Raw genomic sequence first — 23,666 nt, 5'->3', positions numbered from 1 at the left:
CTAACCTTAATGAAGTGCTTTGAGTTGCCTCAAAATAAACATGAAAATGGCTTATAATGCTAAGAGCACACAAGGTTAGGACGAAACAAAATACGTTGCCAGTAAACAATTCGCTGGTTTTTTCCATGTAAAAGTTTCCTCATTATATGGATTTGTATGGAATTACATTTGTTACAAAACATATTTGCTAGTGTAAATTAGCTGTAATCGAATGTACTGTGTCAGAGTTGTTTCAATATATAACTGTCTGGCGATTTGCCAAGAGGTTACAAGAACCTCCAGATAGTCATTCTCTGGGCATGGAATGAGCCTGTGTGCATACGTTTGCTTCTGAAAGATCTAAACTTGTTAAAAAACAAGATTTTACCAAAGACAGAGTGCAGTACTTTGTTCTAGAAGAGTGTACTCATCATCTATCACAATGGAGAAATATGCATGTTTAAGTCTGGTTGGGGGGCTAAGTGATATTATGCGATTATGTTCATGTTGGTGCATACTAACTACCACAGCAATGAATTAGTTATCATGAGGTTCATGTGACTGGTGTAGGAGTTAATCATGATAGCTTGACTCCGAGGTGGTCGGAAAGCCCCACACTGTATCATTTCCTACAATCAGTAGCCACTTCATATCAAGACATACACCTTCCTGTACTGCCTGGCAACTGGATGGAGGACCTGAGGGATCAAGACTGATGCTCATTATTTAAATATAACAGTTAATGAAACATTAAAATTCAGCATTTGTAGGAACTGTTTGGAACAAAGTAATAGACTGGACAGCCAACAAAAAGAATCCCTCTAGCAGCAGATTGACTGGATGTATAACCTCAGTCCACATAGTAATTGGCTGCTGAGGCAAATCGATGCCTCGGATCAGAATTCAAGCATTCTGCTTGTTTACAACATCTATCATTTGTTCTTATCAAGTGCGATCACAGCAATTTGCCATCCCTTAATATAGGTTTGATGGGACAAAGAAAAGCTCAATTCTCAGAGAATTGGAAAACACATTTCTTGGGCTTCGCGGTAACTAAACTGTCAACAGATAAGAGAGTCCATAGTATCAACTCCCGGGTAATTCATCTTACAATTGTGCCTCTGTGTTTTCCTTTGGAGCAGCTTGGAAATATAGTTTGAGGCCTTTGCTCAAACGTCACAGCAGATGCTTCGAAAAATGTAAAGTAGAATGCAAAACGTGTATACTTTGAGGACTGTTCTCTCTCTCCAGCACCAAATTCTCTTAACTTATGTGTAGATGCTACATCCAAAAGAAAAGTATGTTTGTACCCTTGTGAACACTTGTATCTGCAAAAGGGCGATGAGCTTCTCGTCCTCAGGCAGCTCTGCAAACTGCTGTAGACAGTAGCGTGAGGTGAGAGAGCAGTGTAGGCCACTTTGTATCATGTCAGCGCTAGCGGTTAGACGCCATCTCCACAGTGTCCCTTGTCACCAATCACATCCTTTTAAACCACCCAGGGAGCTCGACAACCCCCCATCCCCCTTACGCACACACACACATACACCCTTATCTGTCAATGCTGCTTAAATAATGTAATTAATGACTTAATTAACATTTCCATAATCTATTTTAATAAATCTAACACGGCATAATGAGAGTTTCTAACCTCCAGGCAATGGCATATAAAAAATCACAGTGCAGAGCTGCATGGTCAGGGCACTGTCGCAGCGCCCCCGACTCTCGCCCTGACAGTAGAGGAAGGAGAGGGCGCATATTGTGTGACAGCCTTCCGTAAGGCAGTTCAAGCCTGACAAATGTCATGTGACTTTGTAAATGTGTCCAATAACAGACCTGCAGCACAAAGGGGAGGGTAGAAAAAGATTATTTTGGAGAGTTTAAAAGGTTGAAAGTGCAATAGATGGAAATGAGAAGGATTCATTTAGAAGAAGATTGTGAGGAAGACCAAATGATGCACAGTTCAGTGGGTCTGTTTTCACATTCATTTGTAGCTTTTAGCATTTTAACTCAAAGCTGTTGTGCTCCTTTTCTTTTCCTGCTACGTGTCTTTACATGTCTTTATAATTAAAGGACAACTTACTTTCCTTTTGAACTAAAGAAAGACACAAAACTTAACAGAAACATACTAAATAACATAAATGATTTGTCTGATTTTGTTAGTAAATTACAAGAAGCCCATTGGTTTTTAAGCACAATGTAATTTGTTAAAAATGAGTCACACGTTAGCAGTCTCACATTTAAAAAAAGGCTCAGTAATTTTCAAAAAGCTTGGCACTGTAGTTGCAAACAAACATTTCACAAACAGGTGCAAATAGTGTGTTTGTTGGGGACCATTTTCAGCAGCGGATTAATACACATATGGTCCCCTACATATGGAATCAAAAATAAACTGTGCTGCGTTCATGGTAATTAAGCAACATGTCACCCACACAAACAATCATTTGTAGGATTAATTAATTGTTGGATTTGGTCCAAGAAATTTTTTGACAAATAAAATGTATTGAATATTGGTAATATTATCCTTTAAAGGAATAGAAGAGAAAGAAAAAGCATTAACTAATTAACAAACCATTAATTACCATTAATTTAATTTCATTATGGCGAAAAGATCCTTTCTCAACCAACATATCTCTCAGATTATCTATTCAGGACTGACCTATAATGACAAAAATTGACAATTGAATTGCTTAGTAGCAAACAAAACTTGCATCTGATGTGTTGTCGCCATAGCAACTGACAATAGGTAACAGAGGCTAATTCACTGTGAGGAAAGCAAAGTGCCAATAGACTGGCATTATTGCGAGTTACCATTTCATCAAGAGTCAGTGTAAATGAACACGAGTACACGTTCACCACGATAAAAGGTCATTCTGAAGAGCCGACTTGTTAATCTTTGTCTCGTTTCAATCTCACAGACAACCAGGCCGAGCGTTGGGTGAGAGATGAGGGGGTTGCTCCTTATGAGGACTTCCACCCTTGGGGTGAAGAGTGACTGAGATGCACCCTGACAGGGGGCAGCAGGAGGCTGGCACATGCAAGGCAGCACAAGCACCATGGGGCACGGATCTACGAGGCCGACCAATCCTAATAAGGGCACCACCAACCTTCCAATTGCACCAGTAATAATGTAAGCATCAGTGAACAGAAAACCTGTTTAGTGCACTGGGATACTTCCAGTGTTTATAATGATATAACAAATCTATGGAACATTTTTACTGTATTCGTTTAGGGCTTTGAAGCTTCAAAGCAACATACAGTGCACATAAACAAAGTGTTAGCATTTTAACAGTATGACTGTTTTGCATGACCACATATTTGAACCTCTTTCAACTCGAGCTATGAGCAAATACCTGCAGCCGAGATCTGCCAAGAATGTAGCTGCAGCGTCTGAAGCTGCTGAATGTGTTGTAAACAAACCAATTTCCTGTCATAAAATTACAGCTCATTACTAGCGTGGATACAGGCTTCAACAACATAATGATGCAGAAGCACATTACCAGTGCAACCATATTTATTAATTACCAGTTCACTCGCCACATTCCTTGCAAAGGCGCTTAATAGGGGAAAAAAAGAAAAAAGTTACGAGCCTTGTTGAGTTAATTACAAACAGCCTCTCTTATGTTAGTTAAGACAAACACTGGAGAAAGGGCAGATGTAGAACGCAAAGTTTTAATTTTGCTACTCGTTTAAATTGATTGTAGCATTACATCACTTTTCTACTGCCATTATATTTTACAATGAATTTTAGCAGGGGGGCTTGTCGTAATCCTATCATTCAGTTGACAATATGTTGCATTCATTTTCAAACATACTATTAGGAATATTCTCTTTTTAAGAGTAATCCAGTAGCTATTCTTCCGAAATGTGCAGCCTGATTGGTTCGCTCCTTTAGTTAATAACAGATTACGTAACCTGTATTTGTAATCTGATTACTGTACCCGCCATATGTTGCTTTCTAATCACGGAGCAGAAATTGTTTATGCCAGGAATCTAATGCATTATTTACAAGCTAGATGTTGATAAAAACAGACTGTTCATTTACTAATGGTTTACAGTACCACAGGCACCATTCCAATTAGCAATATCTAAATGGGAAGTATAAGTGAAAACAAAAGAGGTGGGGGTTGGGGGTCGGACAACAGCATGTTTGTAGAGATGATTATTTGGATGACACCGACACTCGTCGCTTCTTGTTTTGAAACTCGCATAAAAATGAAATGTTACTTGAAAATATTGTCTGCATTTGGCAGATGAAAAACACAACTAGGACCAGAATAACAACCAGAGAAGAAAGACCCTCACCATCATTTTAATTATTAATGTTAACCAAGTTCAGACCAAGGGCACTTTTATTCTAAAAGTACAGATTTGATCAACACATTCAGAGTAAAAAACAAACTACTTACTTGATCAGCAGGATCTCTGTCAGCAGACCAAAAGAGGCTGCTGCCACTTTAAAGGTGATGGGAGGAGGAGGGCTGGTGAAGCCAGTCATCATGCAGTAAACTACATAAGGTACCAGGCCCAGCAAAACAAACGCCGTGATCAGCACAAGCCACGTTTGCCACTCAAAGCCCAGCGACCGCCATGGAGAACTCCTTTGGAGCTGGTACTGGACAACAAAGAGAAGTCATTACTTCACCACGCAGTCACAATGTTGTGTCTGATCAGTGATAAATATTAACATTCATCAAAATGGTTCCAGTTTTAGATGCATGAAAATAATAAAAGATCTAAAGCCACAAGCAATGTAGAGATTAGATGACATTGTTGGTCTGTTGGCCCAGACTGAAATAGCTCAACAGGTTTTGGATGGATTGCCATGGATCTTGTACAGACATCAATGACCCTTTTAAGATAACCCTCAAGAAATGTGTTGTTTTCCTGACCTTCCATCTATTACCAACATCAGCAAAGAATTTCACTTTTTCCAATTCTTGGGTTCATGACCAAATACCTTCAAAACTAATGACAATCCCATCAGCCCCAACTTAACTCTATGTTTGGTGCTAATAATTACAAAATAGTAGCATGCTAACATGCTAAACTACGATAGTGACCATGGTAAGCATAATCTGCCATACTTATTTTTTTAACATAGTCATTGTCATCATGTTGAATGCTGACAAAGTACATGGAACTTGCACCAGTCGTTGCTACGGGCGGTTAACTAAAAAATGTTCATGACAATTTAAAAATGTATAATTAAAATAATTATTTCTGTAAATTGATTTACATCAGCCTGTACAGCAGTGTCAATCTAGAGTAGACTTGTTGTGATTATTCAAAAACACAAATAAAAAAAGGAAAATAATTGTGTGTCTGTGGCTGTTTTATGAATGTAATAAGCCTGTACAATGCCTTTGAGTTAACTAACAAACACCATGATTGGATACATTTTAAAAATATAGCGGCTCTTGCTAGTTTCTCAAGATTATCATCCCTTGCTTAATTATTGTTGGTCTATTACAAGAATTCTGCACCTTAAATCCTACTATCACAAGATAATGTTCCCTGAATGTCTATGGTGACACAAACTAGTGTAGTGGGTTTTAATTGGAGAAGTGTGGCCAGCTTAAAACAATCAATAATATACTGAGCTACAGCGGCAACGTGTTAAACAGGGAACGCTTTTCCTAGTAATTGAAATGTGAACCCATAATGGAGAGTAAACAAACCCCTATTGTTGTAATAAACTCAATAGTACAAACTCACACCTGTTCTATACATCCAGTGCTTTTTTCGTTACTTGTGGCTTGGCACTTTAAAAAACCAAACATAAAAAAAACATGCTCACACAGATGCATACATAAAAACACTGAAGCATGTATGCAGTCATCGAGCCAGTATGCAAACATTGCCTTTAATCCTTGCCAAATATCGCTTTGCTCTGGAGGCAAAGCAAACCACTCGAACAGCGTTTGATTAGTGTCTGGAATTCATCTGCAAATGCACACTTGCCTTGTCCTCTTTCATGGCTGCTATTCATTAATTAGATTCTTTGTGCAACTGAGCTATCCTCAATGTTTAAGGTTACATCAGGCCCCAGTAAGTGGCTGCCTGATAACAGAATGCATCCATCTTCATTACTCAGCCCTTTCTGTCTAGGCTTGCTCCTCCCGAAGTGAGCTATGTCAGTAGGTTCTAAGGAACTGATACATTTCATTGCATTCAAATCCTGAACTTTTGCCTCCTTTGATTTAAGTCGCTCTGATTAAATTACTGGGTTGTGGTTTTCCCTCGTATCGGGTTCCTTTGTGGAGATTCTTTCCCTTCGCAGGGTGGAATAGTGGTGCAGCCAAATGAAAACCAAACACCTTTTTGTGTTTTTAGATTATAAACCCTCTTCATGAATGCGTAGTAAGGATTGCCACGTAAACATTACTGCCAAGGAATTTGTAAATACCGTGTTAATGTCACATTCCATCCTGTTCTACTGGATCTAATGGGATTTAGCCATTGTAGCCACGCATGTCAGTAAAACTGGTTCTTTTAAAAAAAATGAATCTGCTCTTTCAAACAAAACCTTTTGAAACATTCTGGCTGATTTTTAACATGACAAGCCAAAGCTCTAGATGAGGTTCACAGTCAGGTCATTCCATTGAAAAAAAAATCTATTTCAATTCGTTCAGAACATGGGAACTAATAATTTAGATATGATTAAATTTGAAATTAGATTTCTACCAATTAAATTATTGAATTGATCATATATAAATCAAAAACTAATTGGTTTCAGAATGTTTCTTCTGGGCACTGCTTATAAAGGAAAAGAAAAAACATGTAATCATAGTCCATCCTTTTGGCCAAAAAGAAGCCCAGACATTCAGATAAATGTCTTCACAAACCAAAACATGTGTTTTCAATCTTAGAGGAAATATGAATAGACTCAACGCTCAAGGCAATAACGAATAAGCGAATGTGTTGCCACACGGTGAAGGTTTTCTTTTGTTACTTAGACATGGATCCTGATATCACAGGCTATTAAAAATGGGACTGAATGTGGTGATCAGTTGTTAAAGGACTTAATGATGCAAGGGGCGGCTGTGGCGTAGTGAAGAGCAAGGTAGTTCTCCAATCAGAGGGTCGGTGGTTCGATACCCGGCTTCGGCAGTCGATGTGTCCTTGGGCAAGACACTTAACCCCAAGTTGCTCCTGAAGGCTTGCCATCGGTGTGGACTGGATGATGAATGTTAGTTAGAGTCTGATGGTGGCACCTTGATGGTAGCCTGTCATCAGTGTGTGAATGGGTGAATGATATGTAACATACTACTGACTGTAAGTCGCTTTGGATAAAAGCGTCTGCTAAATGACTGTAATGTAATGTAATGTAATTCAATTGCATCTCTGAGGCTATATATGACGCTGTTGAGCCGGCAGCTGACCGCTAACAACGCTAACAGCAGTTACAGTGCAAATTACGGCAAAAGTGCTGACAGAGCTAACCGTGTTTACCTGAGGGGGAACCAGAGGGTGGGTGCTTCGCTTCCATGACGATGCTGTACACGCTGTATGAGGGCAGTGCAGAGCAGCCGCAGTGAGCTAGCAAATGGGCCTGCTAACATGCGAGGCCGGCCTGACTATGTCAACAAAGCAGGGAGAAGCTTGGATTACAACACAAGCAGAGCGAGAGTGACTTCATTCTCTGCTCAGGTAGACATAACTCCACTGTACAGTACCAGTCAAAAGTGTGGACACACCTTCTCATTCAACTACTTTGAAGAATCTAAAATATAAAACATATTCTGGTTTGTTGCGCATTTGTTTGTTTACCACATCATTCCATATGTGTTCCTTCATAGTTTGGATGTCTTCAATATTAATCTACAATGTAGAAAGAAATAAAAATAAAGAAAAACCATTGAATGAGAAGGTGTGTCCAAACTTTTGACTGGTACTGTATATCTACATAGCTAATAGTTGTTTGCTGCTATATTAATGCTCTGAATATTAAATACAGCTCCTTTAAGGTTTGGTAGAAATAAATTGAACACATTTTGATGACAACCCTGAAAAGGCACATTTAATTGAAGCTGTCAGCGTCACAACCATCAGCGCTTCCTGAAGCCTTTAGTCATATCAAGGCCAGGCTAGTTTGAATCAGGTTAAAAGCAGCTCAATATGTTCATTGTATTCACTCAGCCAAATTAACTATCATTGAAGAAGCTGAGTAAAGAAACCACAAGGAGACACCATCAAATCTGTTCTGTTTCCACGTGACTGCATGGAATGTGAGCAGGGCTTTAGTATTTTGGAGGCCAGTGGTTCAGAGGAAAAGGAGACACAATAGTCCATCTATTCCTTGAAGGAAACCATGATTAAAGACACGCCGTATGAGGATATGTATCACAGGGGCCTGGCAGACCTACCTGCCCCTTTTTGGTGAGGTACACCAAATTACATTTCCTCTGAAACCTAATCCTAAATTCAAATAACACGTGGTAATCCAAACAGAAGACTGAGAAGCAAGCTATAACTTAAAAAGTCAACATGCAATGCATTAACCACCGGTTAAAAATCACAGTGTGTTAATTACATCCTGATGTTTTATGACTATGACCTTTAAACACTATACCAATCAATCAATACAGGAGGGAAGAAGCCTATTGGGAATATTTAGATCCACAGATTCTGAAAGTAGGGCACTATTTATCCAAACACAATCATTATTAATAGCCGGACAGTCAACCCAAATACATTTTCTGCATATTTTCCACATTACCCCCTCTCCCTCCAGAAGTACAAACACAACACATTGTCCAGTATGGAGATAATTAATTAACCAGAGCTGTCACACTGGTACAGCAAAGGGGACAAAGGCACAAATACAATATTATCCTTATAAAGTCATGGTCACACGTTTGACCCGCCATCTATATGACTGTAACGTGCTCTTTGACTAATCAAACGCAAATAATAAATGTTGTAGTGTTCTCAGATGTAATGCACGTGTTGAAAATAGGAATTATATGGTTTAGTGTTGTTAATTCAACCATAGTTTTCAATTTCATCCTCTTTTGTTACTTTTGCTATGCCTGTAGCTTTTGATACTACAATGCCATGAATGCAGTTTACAGTGATAACAGACTCAGAGTGAACAATAGAAATTCTAATCAAATTTTAGAAATAAATTCAGACAAAAGTAGACGAAAACAGGCTTCTTAGTTTTAGAAAGTTGCCTTCATTTTATCCATCTGAAATTACTGCTTGCTAGGTTGCTAGATCCTATCAGCTGTAGCTAGCTAAAAAAATTAAGTTAGCTCTATGAGTTGAGTAGAAATCTAATCCATAACTAACTTTCTAATGATTTCAGCTGACACGTTTGAACATAAAAACTCTGAAATGTATGTTCTGATGGTTACATAGAGTAGGCTACATAATATCATGAAACTAAGAGCTGGAATGAGGCAACCAAGTATGCTAGCCGTTTCCAGGCAAAAACTTTGGATTCTTACTATCGAATAAACATTCAACACAGAAGTTAGATTTTTCAATAATATGTTTCACTTTTACAAGAGAAAAACTTCAAGAACTTTAGGTAGGCTTCCCAGCATCAAATAAAAAAACAGTACTACTTTAAGTAGTAAGCTAGGTATTAAGGCATGCTAACATTAGCATCTTTCCTTGTAGCAGACAAACATGTTGTTTATTGCATTATTTATCATATTTCCTTTGTGTTTTTATTGCTTTGAACAGATGAAAAAAATCCTGGCCACATGCTCCAACCTAATAGGGGTCAGCATTTCACCTCCACTAAGTCCATACATCTAAATTTAGTCTTCAGTTAGTGAAAAAAAAAAAAACTTCTATCCAAAGCGCAAAAATTTACTATACTGCTGAAATTCTGAGAGCTAGTCAAAATACCACTATCATATTATCTTCACGGCCTATAGATTATGTTAGCCATCTTCTTGTTTACTGAGCCACAGGGGGCTGTCTCCTGGTCTCTTGTTGGCGGGAACACAAATAAAAAATTTCTTGTTTCTGCCTCTGTTATTTTTGATCCAATAAACCAATTTAATCCAATAAACAAACCGTCGAAATGTACATATAAAAACGCCGTCGGGCTGCTCTACTTCTTCGTCCTCTCATGGTGGACTGAGGACAGACTGGGCGCTATAGTGACTCACTTCACCTCTCGAGTTACAAGTGGTATAACAAGAGATGGGCAGGGATCAGATGATTAGCATGCTCATTTCAGTAGACATTTCTGCAACACAATATGTAGGTCTTTGATATAACGTCAACACTGCTACTTCTCTACATGCAGATGATCAGTTTTCTCCTTTTTTATTTTTATTTTTTAAGCAAAAATGATGGCCGATATCTTAAGCACTGCACCTTTAAACCTTTGGCAGGCCTGTTATTGTTGCTAAGCTATGATTAAACATTCATTGTTAAGGGAGTAGGGTAAGCAAACTGTTAATTCCACCTTCAGATGTCAAAACAACGTGACATCGGCGCATGTTTAATGATTGCGGCTGTTTTGTCCTGTGTGTTTTAGGAGTTTAGGATGAATATGCCCTCAGCTAAATGAGGAAACACATTAACTCTAAGCTGCTTAAATGTTTACCAAGGAACTGAATCATGTGTACCTGCAGCAGTAGAGATCTGGATTTGTTTTCCTAAACTCAGTACTTAGTAACCCTTTAACTGGCAGTTATCGACGTATCGACAATCTTTAGTTAGATCTCCTAATTTCAGGTGCAACACAAATTAACTTAGTAATGTGGAAATGCCAAGAAGCTCCAGAGACAGTCTCTTGTGCACTCGCTGCTTGTTTGCTAACAACAGGGATGAAGTTCTATTTAGCAGGACCAGACTGGAAAGTCTATTAACTTATTGAGATTAAAAGCCTGATGCCTTCCCTCCCACCCGACCCTCCGTGGCCCTCTTCCCCCGACCGGCACCACACCTCCAAAGGAGAAAGGTGATTGATGAGAGCCATCAGGCTGCTTGGAATCTCTTCTCTCATTAGACTCCTCATGCATCTAGCTGTTTCAACACACACACTGGGAGAGCACGGCAGGGGGAAGGGAGTGAGGAGGTGTCCATTGCCTCTGACTTTTTAGAAGATAAGTACTCGCACTAAAATATTTACCTTGTACATTAATCTCTGGGAAATTAATTTGCCATTATACTTTCTCCTTGAGAAAAAAACTTTAAAAAAAATTCGGACAGAAAAGTGTGGTTTCCACTCCCTACTCTTCATGCTCAGTGAGCTTTCTCTCTTTTGACTCACTCATGGGACTGCTTGGAAATGAATGTCCCTGAGGGAGCGGTGTTTGGACAGTCAGGGTGGATCCTATCATCGACCACTGAGGCTCTCTTGAGGAGGGTTAGCTTGAGTGGTGGAAAGCAGAGAATGTTACATATGCATATCCCTAAAGCAGACATGATCAATCACATTAATGCAAGTGCAGCACATTATTAGTAGCATTACTATAATGTGCTGCTGATTGTGCCGCTGCAAACCAAGTGGGGTCCACTCTGTTCAGATAAATAACTTCATTGTACCTAAGGCAATAACCAAGATAAATATGCAAAATCAATGCCCTCCATGGAAACAATTTAGTTTTCCAGTTCACTTTTATTTTACATGTGTTTTGAGTCAACAAAAAGGTTTTTGAGGCAGCACTTTTGATGAATTAGACCAACATTACAATGCAGTGTAAATAAGGTATAATCAATAATAATAATAATAATAATAATAATTGCTATGGAATTAGAATTGACCCTTTTGCTTAACCTGTAAGTCGCTTTGGATAAAAGCGTCTGCTAAATGACTGTAATGTAATGTAATGTAATGTAACCCCTGAACAAAAAAGTGGTTGTCAAAATCATAGCAATGTCAGCAAGCAAGACACAAGAGCAATAGTAGAGCAAATGGACTAAACTGTGAGTTTATCTGCTCAAATGTAAGTTACAAACGTTATCATGTCCAGCTTACTGGTTTACCACCCAAAGTAGTAACCCCCTAAAATGATATCTGCATATGAATGCAGAATCAGTAGGCAACATGATAAGATTTGAGTATCGGAAGGGTTCTGGTTTCTGTTTGTAGTTCCGAGCAGTATTGACCCATCACGTTTAAACGGGCTTGGTTGCATGCAGGTGTGGAGCACAAAAGAGGCAGAATGCATCAACTGAAATGCAATCTCTAAAGTATCAATGTTTGTGTTTTGGACGAATAAATGTTGCTGATCTGAATGTAAATAATGACTGGTGTTCAGAAGAGTAAGTCTTGGCATGAAAGACGTTATCCAGATATACGATGGTAACACCAGAACCCCTGAAATATTGCCACATTTGCCCCAAAAAGGCCCCAAATCACCGGCAGACTGATAGCCAATGGGTTCCGAGTTCGCCCACTGTAGTAACCTAAACCTGTGTTACTTCGAAGGCCGAGAGTTAGCATTTTTCAGACAGTTGTCTTTCAGCCTGCAAGACTAAAGGCCGCTGAGTAGAGATGAGCGGCCTGCTTTTGTTTCCATCCGCCTATTAAAGTATTATTAAAAGTGATGAGTGATAATCTGCTCTGTTATCTATCTGTTATCACTGCAAACTGCATTTGTGCCGTGTGACAAAGCACAGCTCTGGAAGCGCACCGAATGAAACTTGGCCAGCGTAAGAAGTGTAAGGAAGTGTAAGACAGTGTGAGAGGATGTGAGTGGGATAGACACACAATGCATTGTCTGAGACAGTTTGTGTGTCACAGAGAGAGAAAGAGAGAGAGAGAGAGTCGGTCTGTGAAGGGTGGGGTTTTGGTCATCTGCCATCGGATAAGATATCCTGACAAGGCAATCAGAGAGAAACAAATTCTGCAGCCACACAGGTTCAACTCTCTCGTTCCTCACCCTGATGAGCTTTTGAAAAATGGAGTGCGGTTGAAATTGGTTTTGTATGAGAGGCTTCAGATCTGTCCCTTGTCAGGATTATTGCCACCTGTCTTCATTGGCTGCAAAGGTCCGTTAATTAATCTGCCTCTCCCTCTTAGTGGCCGGAGAGGACGGGGGTGAGCAAAGTGCCGTCTCCCCTCCTCGGCGCTGGTGTGTCAGAGACACTGCTCCCGACAAACACACATCTAATTCAGGATACGACTGCTGTGATGTTAAGCAACATCCTTAATCAGTATCATTAAAACCCTGCATCATGTCCTTCCTCTCTAATTTTATGAGTGAAGCTATTTAATTGGATATTTAATCTAGTTTAGTTAATGAAAGTCCTGGGAAATTTAGTTTGAGGGACAGTGATATCTCTTGTGATCAATGAAGCTGCAAATAGAGCTCTTCAGAGATTCTCTACTGACTGATTAGTGCAGAATATTCATAAATACAGTTGCAAAAAAAGGTTCTTTGACATAAATATATGCTCTGCTCCGTAGGAAGTTGATCCCAGGTAAAACATGTCAGCTGATATCAGTAAATGTAAGAGCTCCGGCGTGTGATCCAGCATTGATTAATTGGACATGGATAGATTAATATGCCAGTGGTTATCGATGCCAAGCTCATCAGAGTAAACGTGTTATTACCCAACCATCAGCTGGGATGCTGTAAATGAGCAGGAAAGCGTGAAGGCCAGTTTACTGCAATAAAATAAATAGCAGCTCAATGGACTTCTTTCTTTTGTTGCAGGAGGCCAAATCCCACAGGAACTCGTCATTGGCATCCAGCCCTGCTAAGTGTCAAACTGATCAAGTGTTAGTTGGGATTGTCTGCTGCTGAGTGTCTGCACCTGTGCATTCCTCTTAGTGTTGAGATCCCGGCGATTCTTGAAGTGAAGTTTGAACTTGGCCTGCTGTTTGCGGCTCAGGCGTACCCAGACTTGCCTAACGAAGAGCAGCTTGTATTGTACACACACACACCTGTCACTCTCTGCTGTTGCTCCGGAATGTAAACCACCAGTGTCACAGCAGAGTGATACACAGGGGCTGCAGGTTTTTGTAGTGCAGGTGCAGTTCGAGGTGAAGCATTGAAGTACTTGCCAAGTTGCAACATGCAAATGATTCGAAAGATGAACAGTTCCTTGGACTTAACTGCGTGTGCAATAAAAGTTCTTTCCCGTACAGGTCTGAACAACAAGCAATCAGATCATTTTCTTTGCATGTTTCCGCCCAAAATGCATGCCACGGTATCCTTAATCAACAGCACTTTTACATATGTTTGATTAAAGTAAAAATGAGCTGTTGTTTCTCCAAGGACATCTTCTCATGTGAAGAATACTTTTTCATTTAGCAGATGCTTATATGCAGAACGGTGTTGTTGCCGCCCACAGGTATAATCAAGCAGAAAATTAATAATCATTCTGCAGGACTACAATAAATCATTAGGCTTTGGACAATTAATAATGGAGGCGAAGCTCGGGATGTCTGATTACAATAGTTACGATGCATATCATCAAGATTTAAATCTAACATTTCACAATGGAATTTCAGACACCAGTGCACATTACTGATGTTTAAATTTGGCACGAGGGCGGGTCACAGGGGGGTTGAGGGATTGGTGCGTATCTTCATCTAAAATTCTAACTCAACTGCTATTATAATACTTGCAGTGCAGTACTTTTTGTAGCTAGAAATGTACATCTGATGCACAGTAAGCACAGGCTTGACTAGTGACTAAAGGAAAAATAAAGAAATAAAGTGCTTTATGGAGCGTCTCGTCTGAAACGTTTTGTAAGTATAAGCACATTATGTTTAGGAATTAAACTAGTTGAATACCATAACCTTGATTGGAAACTTTTAAAATTGAGACACATTTCAAAGTTTCCAGTGATGGTCCTATTAATCCTATCCTCTGTCTACTTGTCAAGGTAATGGAGAGAGTGGTGTTTGACCGAGTTACACAATATTTTTCAGTGAAAAACCTTGAGTCAGATTTCCATCATACATATAAAGAGGGACACTCTACTAGCAGAGCTTTAATGGAGATGGTCAATCACTGGTAAAATGTCTGGTGCGTTCTGGCTTGATTTTAGTGATACATGATTTAATAAACCATAATATACTCTTTGTAAAATACACTGCAAATTATTTAAATATTTCTTTAGTTAACTGGACTTAACTTTTCAATTTGTCATTTTTCTTAATCAAGTATATGGTGTCGCCCAGGGAATTAGCTTGGTTCCACTGCTTTCATCAATTTTTATCAATCATATGCCACTTGTTTTCAACAAAGCCGATGTAACACTTTTTGCTGATGACACCATTGCATACATACAAACATAATTTACAGCTTATGAATGTGTTTTAATTAATTAAATTGTAATAGAATGTTGAGAATTTAATTGAATTAGATTTAAATAAGGTAACCAAAAACTCAAACTGAACTTAAACTAAACTCCAACCAAACTCAAACTAAACTTAAACTAAACTTAAACGCTAAACTTTTTGGATCAACCTTGAATAGCAAATGAAAAAAGCAATGTTTTTTCTGTTTTCACTGAGCTGAGAATGAACTGTACATGCACCAAAGCACTACTTCTGAATAAAACTCCCCAAAGGTTTTGACATTATTTTTAACGTTCCCTCATAACCCAGGTGTGCAAACGTCTTACACACTGTGAGGCTAACTAACACTGGCTCCACTCAGTTTCGACATTACATTACATTACATTACAGTCATTTAGCAGACGCTTTTATCCAAAGCGACTTACAGGAAGTGTATTCAACATAGGTATTCAAGAGAACTACTAGTCACCAGAAGTCATAAGTGCATCTCCTTTCTTAAACAAGCATCTTAAAGCATAAACCAGAGCAAAAGTATAGTGCAGAGGCAAATTACTACGAAAACAATAATTGCAACAGACTAATACGAATATAGTAAGTGCTACAAACTAATACGAATAGGATAAGTGCAATAAACTAATACGAGTACAATAAGTGCAACGAACTGATACGAATGCAATAAGTGCTACGAGGAAGGCTCAGGGTAGTACTTCATGAAGAGGTGAGTTTTCAGCCTGCGCCGAAAGATGGGCAGCGACTCTGCTGTCCTGACGTCAGTGGGGAGTTCATTCCACCACTGAGGGGCCAGGACAGAAAAAAGCTGTGACCGGGTGGATCGGCCGCAGGGACCTCTGAGCGACGGGGCAACCAATCGCCCTGAGGCAGCAGAGCGAAGTGGTCGGGCGGGGGTGTAGGGCTTGACCATGGCCTGGAGATAGGAAGGAGCTGTTCCTTTCACTGCCCTGTAGGCTAGCACCAGAGTCTTAAACTGGATGCGAGCTCTTACAGGGAGCCAGTGTAGGGAACGGAGAAGGGAAGTTGTGTGGGAGAACTTGGGGCGATTGAACACCAGACGTGCTGCAGCTTTCTGGACGAGCTCCAGAGGTCTGATGGCCGACACCGGGGCTCTGGCAAGTAGTGAGTTGCAGTAGTCCAGGCGGGAGATGACCAGAGCCTGGATGAGCACCTGCGCCGTCTCGTCAGTGAGGAAGGGGCGAATCCTCCTGATGTTGTAGAGGAGGAATCTGCAGGAGCGTGTGACCGAAGCAATGTTTGCTGAGAACGACAGTTGGTCGTCCAGGGTCACACCCAGATTCCTCACAGTCCGAGTTGGCGTCACCACGGCATCATCAATGGTGATGGACAGGTCTCAGTGCGGGCAACCCTTCCCCGGGAGGAACAGTAGCTCGGTTTTGTCCAGGTTGAGCTTCAGGTGGTGTGTCGCCATCCACTTCGAGATGTCAGCCAAGCACGCAGTAATGCGTGCCTCCACTTGGGTGTCACCGGGAGGAAATGACAGGACCAGCTGGGTGTCATCAGCATAACAATGGTAAGAGAAGTCATGCGAGCGAATAACAGAACCCAGAGATGTTGTGTAGAGCGAGAAGAGAAGGGGGCCCAGAACTGAACCTTGTGGAACCCCCGTAGTCAGCATGCCTGGACATCAGGACATCCAGCTTTCAAGAGTCAAAGAAGAAACACTGCAGAGCACTGGGGGTCCAATACCTGAGCGTGGTAGTCGGCTCATTGAGTGGACATAAACTTTCTCCACCTGACATGTGGTGGGAAGAGGATTAGTTAAACACACTCAGCCTTGGCTGACTCACAGTTTGTGAAACCACAAAGTAATCTGGAGGCGCATTCACTTAAGAGGCAGCTTGATGATCCCAGGGCAGTGATTTATTCATCTTAGGCACGTTGCGAGGCTGTAAGAATTTGTCAAGTTAGAATCCTAATTAAAACTGTTAATCACAGATTCCTGTTTGTTCAGCACTCGAGTGAAATGAAAAATGTGATCAAATTATTCATTGCTCCCTTTCAGACAGGTAAGTCAGCATAGCCTTGAGCGTCAGTGTGGCGCAATAGTTTTTTTTCAAGGATTATGAAGACTTTAAGCCCCGACCTTTAAATTCATTTGACATACATCAACATTTTAAGTTGACATCAACAATTTAACCACCTGATCCGTTTGGATTCTTCTATTTATCTAGATCAGCATAAGTTGAGACATCTGGAAAATGGCATCCAGGCTATGAAAAGTATGCAGTGAGCTGGATCAAAGTTCATATTCACAACTCAAGCAATGGGCTGCTCATATTAAGAGTGAGGCCTGGAGCCACATTACACAAAAGGTAAAGGTACTGCTTTATTTTCTCAGCCGTAACATTTCGTGGCATTCACATACATTTCGTCTAATTAAATCTCCTCCCAGAAACAACAATACTGCCTCAATTTTCAGTCAGTAAAACAATGATGATAACAACATTTGTAAATCTTACTTCTAAGTCCACTTGTTCTGCTTAGGTGTGACCTAGACAGGTACGGTACTCCTGATCTAATAAACATATATCCCTCAACCTGAAAGGAAAATACCTGTAATCTTTTAGTTTTGCACTAGAAAGGGAAACCAGGGAGCATCAGGTAGTCTAGAATAAGCAACAGAAATAGTTGTTCCGCTGCCTGCTGTTAGGACCCTTTTAAAAACAACGTGGACACCAGCAGTGGGCCCCTTTGATGTAAAGTAGCTGCCTGATATTAACTCCAAAAAAGGAGAAATACTGCACCTGACAATTTGGGGAAGACATTTGCCTAAATGTATATGGACACAGTCAAAATCTCCACCTGCAGATGTTTTGTTATATTGTTTTTTCTTTGTACACGTATATTTGGGGCCATAACATAAGGATGAAGGGTCCCCGCCCCTGTGAAAGCGTTCTACATAGCAGTAGGTGTAGGATGCACAAATTCTAGCCAATCAACACCAAACATCAGGGTGATAAACACTGAATCTGTAAACCTCCCCAACTACTAAATCATTTGTTGGGACAATTAAAACATGTTTCTTTGACAGCCCAATGTCCCTGACCTTAGACATAACTAAATTATCTGAAAGAAACTGGGCATATACATAGAAATCCCAATTTGACTGTAAAATGCATTGCATTAGTAGTGCTAACCTATTTATGTGATTGATTTAAATAAATTCTACTGCAGTACATATTTCATGATTAGTTAAAGTCGGTTAGGTGGTATTCTGCTGAAATGGTAGCTAACTTGAGTTGACGAACAGGGTTGTTGACACACTTGAAACTTATCAGTTTCAGTTGTTGCACACAATACTAGAAATATGCCAGTCTAGTAGTGGTAGTCAGAAAGAACAAGGAAGTGTGAAAATGTGAACACTGAGCGGAAAGTAGGAAATCATTTAAAATAAATCAAATGAACCGTCTTAGGCAAATGCAATTTTATTATTTCTTTAGGTAGCTGGATTCTTATTTGGGGTTATGTTTCAATGTTAATTACGCTGTAAAACAAGACCAAATGTATCAAATGGTGTGTGTATGAATTGGGCTTAGTAGTGTTTAGTTTAGTTGGATTGGACAGGTGACAACAATCAAAATCGTATTGCGTGCCAAAAATCACCACATCAAGATCCCCTTTCAAGGAAACAGTTTAGAAACTCACTTGGAACCCTCCAGGGACTCTTCTTTAGGAAATTCCTGGTTATTGGATAATAGTGAAGAATGTGAGGGGGGGTTTACTGTAAATTAATTAGCTTACTTCCTCCAGTGTGACATCCTGCCTCTCGCCAATGAAACAAGGCAACTGTAAAACTGTACAAGATGGTACTTGTTCAAGGAAACAGTGCCTCGTCACCACCATCTGTAGTGAAACTAAACACATACAGTAAGGGACATGGGGGGCCTGAGGCTGGACGCTAAGTGCCTGTGATAAGATAGAAAGCATTACATCATGCCACTGTACATCTGTGTGCACTATCAACATGAATGTTAATCTATGTAATTCAACAGCAGTTTCTGATCTCTCCTAACATGGGGTAAAAGCTATTGAAGTGAAATGAAAACTATTAAAACAGGGCTAGATTGACATATCTAGGGTAAATCTATCTAGGCCATAAGCTACAGTAGATAGAAGTCCTGAAGAGCATGGATATGTGAAACCAAATACAGTGACATCATGCTTATTGATACGACTTAGGCAGGGGGCCTTACTTTAGCTTTGTCTTGAATAATGTTGTGATCAGCGTGGTCTGCACTCGCTCTGGTGATTATTCACCATAGTTTCTGGATTTAGACCTTTTTCCCTTAAACTGCCAATTAGTACAAGTTTTGTAACTACAAGTGACACTGTGGTGGATAACAAACCACAATTTTTTTTTTGCATTAAAACCCGTGTGAAACATGATTGACAGACTGTATGCAATCTTAAATTGTTGTGCTCCAATTGAAAGTCATGATATTCATCACAGTGAATACAGATATTTCAGAAGAAGAATAAAGAAATTACTTTTTTTACACATTTATAAAATATTCGTAAAACATGATTGAACATTATTTTTTGGTCTTTGTATTTGAGCCTGTTTTGATGCTAAGCTAAATATGAAGCCAATGAGGTGCCTTAAACTTGCATTATTTCTAATGGCCATGAGGGGGCGAATCCTCTGGTCGCAAGAAGTCTGATTGTTTGGAAGTTTATGAGAAAATGACTCTACTACTCTTTTGATTTATTACCTCAGTAAACATTATAAACGTGAGTTTATTGTTTCAATCTCTAGTTTCAAGTCTTCTTCAATAAGTCATGATGTTCATTAGTAAATGATGGTCCCATTTAGAGTCAAATAGATGATAAAGCAGGGGATGCTTTAGGGCTTGGACCTTGTGATTGATAGGTCTCTACCACAGCACTGTCCAGTCTGGGAGTTATCCGTGTTTTCATCTTGCATACTTTAACCCTTCAAAATTGTGTTTTCAGTTCATGAAAATTCATTGTAACATTTTGGTCACCTACAAATTTCTTAATTGGTGTTTGGTTGTTCTTAGCTTCACAACAGTAATGTTTACAACCGCAGTGTCACAAAATAAACTCATTAATATCTCACTGGACACATATCTAAAATGTCAAGAAAACCAACAATATCCCTGACATCACAATACTGAGTGAAGTTTATAAACCACAGACATCATTCAGTATCATTCTTTCATCCTGTCCTCTGCCCTCTCTTAGGGTCCACTTAATAGATGATTTGGATAATATGCATTCAGTCACTCTGTACATCAAGAGCAAATAGCAATAAGCAAACAAAGGGTATGTAAATTACTATAATGTTGCTTCCTTAGCTTTAGTTATTGCATGTTACTGTGATGATGTGATGTTAGTGATGCATTTCAGCTTAATGAGCTGAGACAATGGTAAATTAGCAGTTAGTAAATTGATACATTGCTGTTCTTCTCGCTGATTTTCCCTATGGGGGACTGCTTCAGACTGGACCACACAGAGAGTTTATGACTTTTCTTTCTGCCCCTTAGGCATTTGTGTTACAAATAGAGGCCCTTTTTTAATGTGGACTTGCATTTATTGTATTATAACATGAAGATTGGTATAATATTAATAACCACTTCCCAAACTGTACAATTTGGGAAGTGTTTTTTTTTCCCCAAGGGATTTTTTTTTGTTTTGGTAACGCTTTATTTTAGGAGCCCATTACTTCCAAATAATGTCCTGGAAAGAAGTAAGTAATTTTGTACAAATTGTAGGTGAAATCAAAATTCAATTTTAGAAACAAATGTGTCGTATTTAAAAGCAGTTGATTTCTAGAGAAATGTAAGAATTGCTCCACTTCATTAATTTTTAATTGGAAACATTTTATTCTTCATATTAAATTGTATGCTTGCCTATAGACAACTTGTCAGTTTCGGGATGTTCAGCTGACTATAAGTTATGTCTGCTTGGCATTTCTTTGGATTTAAGTAATTGGAGGTGTAAGAAGATATATATTATATTGTAGCAAAATTGTATTATTATTTCCATAAAACGTCCTTGGAAGTTATTAGTTAGGTATTAGAAGTTTACAGACCTGTATTATATATATTTTCAGAGGCCTGAGGTAAGAGTAACAATAAATTCACAAGACAAAAAGTAGCCAAACATCTTATAATTAAAGTAATTGTTTGAAGCAAAGCGTGTTTTTGTTCTCCTTTGTTATCTCAATAATTACCTAGCCACCATTCAGATTTATCTTGCAACCCTCTAAGGGGGTTCCGACCCCCAAGTTGAGAAGCGCATACCAAACTGTATGTCTAACTATAAGTCTGTCACTGAGCAGTCATTGACATTTTGAAATATAAGTCTATAAGTTGGATAAAATGAATGCAATTCTAACTGAAATTCTGGACAAAGCATCTAATTGTTGGAATAATTTTTAAATGGAAGGTGTAGTTCAACATGGGTTGCATTTATGAATTACTCAGAGCAGCTGTCACTCACGTCCTCTTCATCTGTGGCAAATATCCTAGCCCTCAGTCATCCTAAGGTGTTCATTCTACCGTGTGACAGCCCCTGTGGGTGAGTGGGCCCCACTCTAAAAGCTCATCGAGACACAGATGCGTAGCACTAGTGACCTTTAATTTCATTCAGACTGTGTACAAATGACTTCAGCATAGCCCACTTAAAAAAACAAAACCCTGTGAAAGAAAGTCTTTGCAAGATTGTAGCTTCTCTGGGTTTCGGCACACTGGCATTATCTACTCCCTAGCTTTAATGACTTCCCGCCGAGAGGAGCCACGGTGAGAGCCTTGGCAGTCAGACTAAGAATAGCATTAGACACAAGGTTATCTGGGCATTACACTCACTGTAACATGCAATTAACTCTACTCCTCCATTTTCATTACACAATTATTCATTAATGTCAATTTAATTTTATGCATTGTTCTACATGACCAAAGCCTGATTACGGAGCCCTTGCACTCCAATATCCCAAGTTAACTGGTGCCAGCCTCACTTGCAGGCCGACTAATTGCAATTTAGCCCTAGACAGCACCTCCCTCTTTAGGCTGTCCTTAATGGAGCAACTGATTCACAGACAGGTAACGATTGGAAAGACAAAGTGCTTCTCTCTCTGAATGGAAAACAAATGCACTGCTGCTAAGCTGTTTTCTTTGTGATAGCACTAAGGTCTGCCCTTTGTATTCAGAGAGGGACAAGAGGTAATATGTTTCCTTAAATCCTATTTGTCTTCCAATTCCATCTCCATATAGAAATAAGACGATCCTATTAAATCACACAGGAATGTCTTTACGCGGGAGAAATGGAATTCGGTTTACGGACAGATAACAATTTGCATTTGTCAAGATTAAGGTACCATATGCAGGTTCTTCATTATAAACTATCCAAAAGTATTCTAAAATGGTCTAAAGATATCGGGAGGAATAAACTTTAATACAGTTACTCTTAGTTTGCCTGGTGCTGTCTCATGTATTCACTTTAGTTTTTTTTATTGGAGTCAGAAAAAAAATCCTCCCCTAAAGCTGGAGCATCTCCTGCTTCTTATAAAAGTTCAGGTTTCTCCAGCTCAATGTACCAATGGTAATGTATTGTAGGATATGTCAGAAGAATGGTAAGAAAAAAGTGTGACATTAAAACTACTTTCATTCATTGTGTCTCTGTTGCTCCGAACTAATGAAAAGAGGGCCTGTTCAAACCAGCCCTAATGCTTATGTTTCCAAGAATACAAAGAGAGCTGATGTTATGTCTGTTTCTATGCTGGAAGCTGCTTTTGTTTGAGGTGCTTTGAGTTGCTAGAAGGTTTATACATAGTAGCAGCAGTGGCTTTTTTCCCCAAAATAGATACAACGGAGGTGACAAGTACAAAGTAACCATGACCTTTAGTCAGAACGGCCAGATTATGAGAAAATGGCCCAAATAAAAAATACTTTTAACTCCTCTTCCTGACCTTTGCCTATAAGGTAGTTTTCTGATGTTGATATTCAGCATGTGCAGATCAAGCTAAGGGTCAACTGGCCACCAGATAATCCCCGGAGAGCACTTTTCTTGGGGACCTCAGTGTTCCTGCTCTGGGAGACCTCTTAGGCCCAGTTGAAACAGTCGTAGAGGTCTTTACTGAATATTTATACCCAACCACTGCCGCTCTAGACATGGATTGCCCATAACAATAACAATAACATACTTATAAACGAAGGAGGGAAACTGTACATGGTACTGTGCAACAAGAATGTGTGGTTTGTTGATTACGCTGGGCAGGAGGAACGGCTGCTGGCGAGGCATGGTACCCAAAAGCCTCACAGGTTTTTGCTTGAGTTTCAGTACAGAACAATTTAAACTACAGCATAGTTCAATCTTTTTTTTTAGGTGGGCTAAATGGTGGTTGGAGCTGGCATGGCCAGTATCAAGGATGCCTCAAAAGGAGGTTTTCCGTGCCTGGTTAGAC

At 39.6% G+C, this 23,666-nt stretch overlaps 1 protein-coding gene across 2 annotated transcripts in view; it reads right to left on the bottom strand.

The window, feature by feature from the left end:
- The window catches only part of LOC129094309 (uncharacterized), a 128,342-nt gene that overhangs the window by 65,986 nt on the left and 38,690 nt on the right, over positions 1-23,666 (bottom strand). For both annotated transcript variants that reach the window (XM_054602424.1, XM_054602425.1), the window contains exon 4: positions 4,386-4,591. In XM_054602424.1, the coding sequence (XP_054458399.1) occupies positions 4,386-4,591 (206 nt within the window). The remainder of the gene's footprint in view (positions 1-4,385; positions 4,592-23,666) is intronic.

This window comes from Anoplopoma fimbria, chromosome 8 (assembly GCF_027596085.1).
Source record: "Anoplopoma fimbria isolate UVic2021 breed Golden Eagle Sablefish chromosome 8, Afim_UVic_2022, whole genome shotgun sequence".
Lineage (NCBI taxonomy): Eukaryota > Metazoa > Chordata > Actinopteri > Perciformes > Anoplopomatidae > Anoplopoma > Anoplopoma fimbria.
The sequence above is the reverse complement of the archived record's forward strand: the minus strand, read 5'-3'. Positions and strand labels throughout refer to the sequence as shown.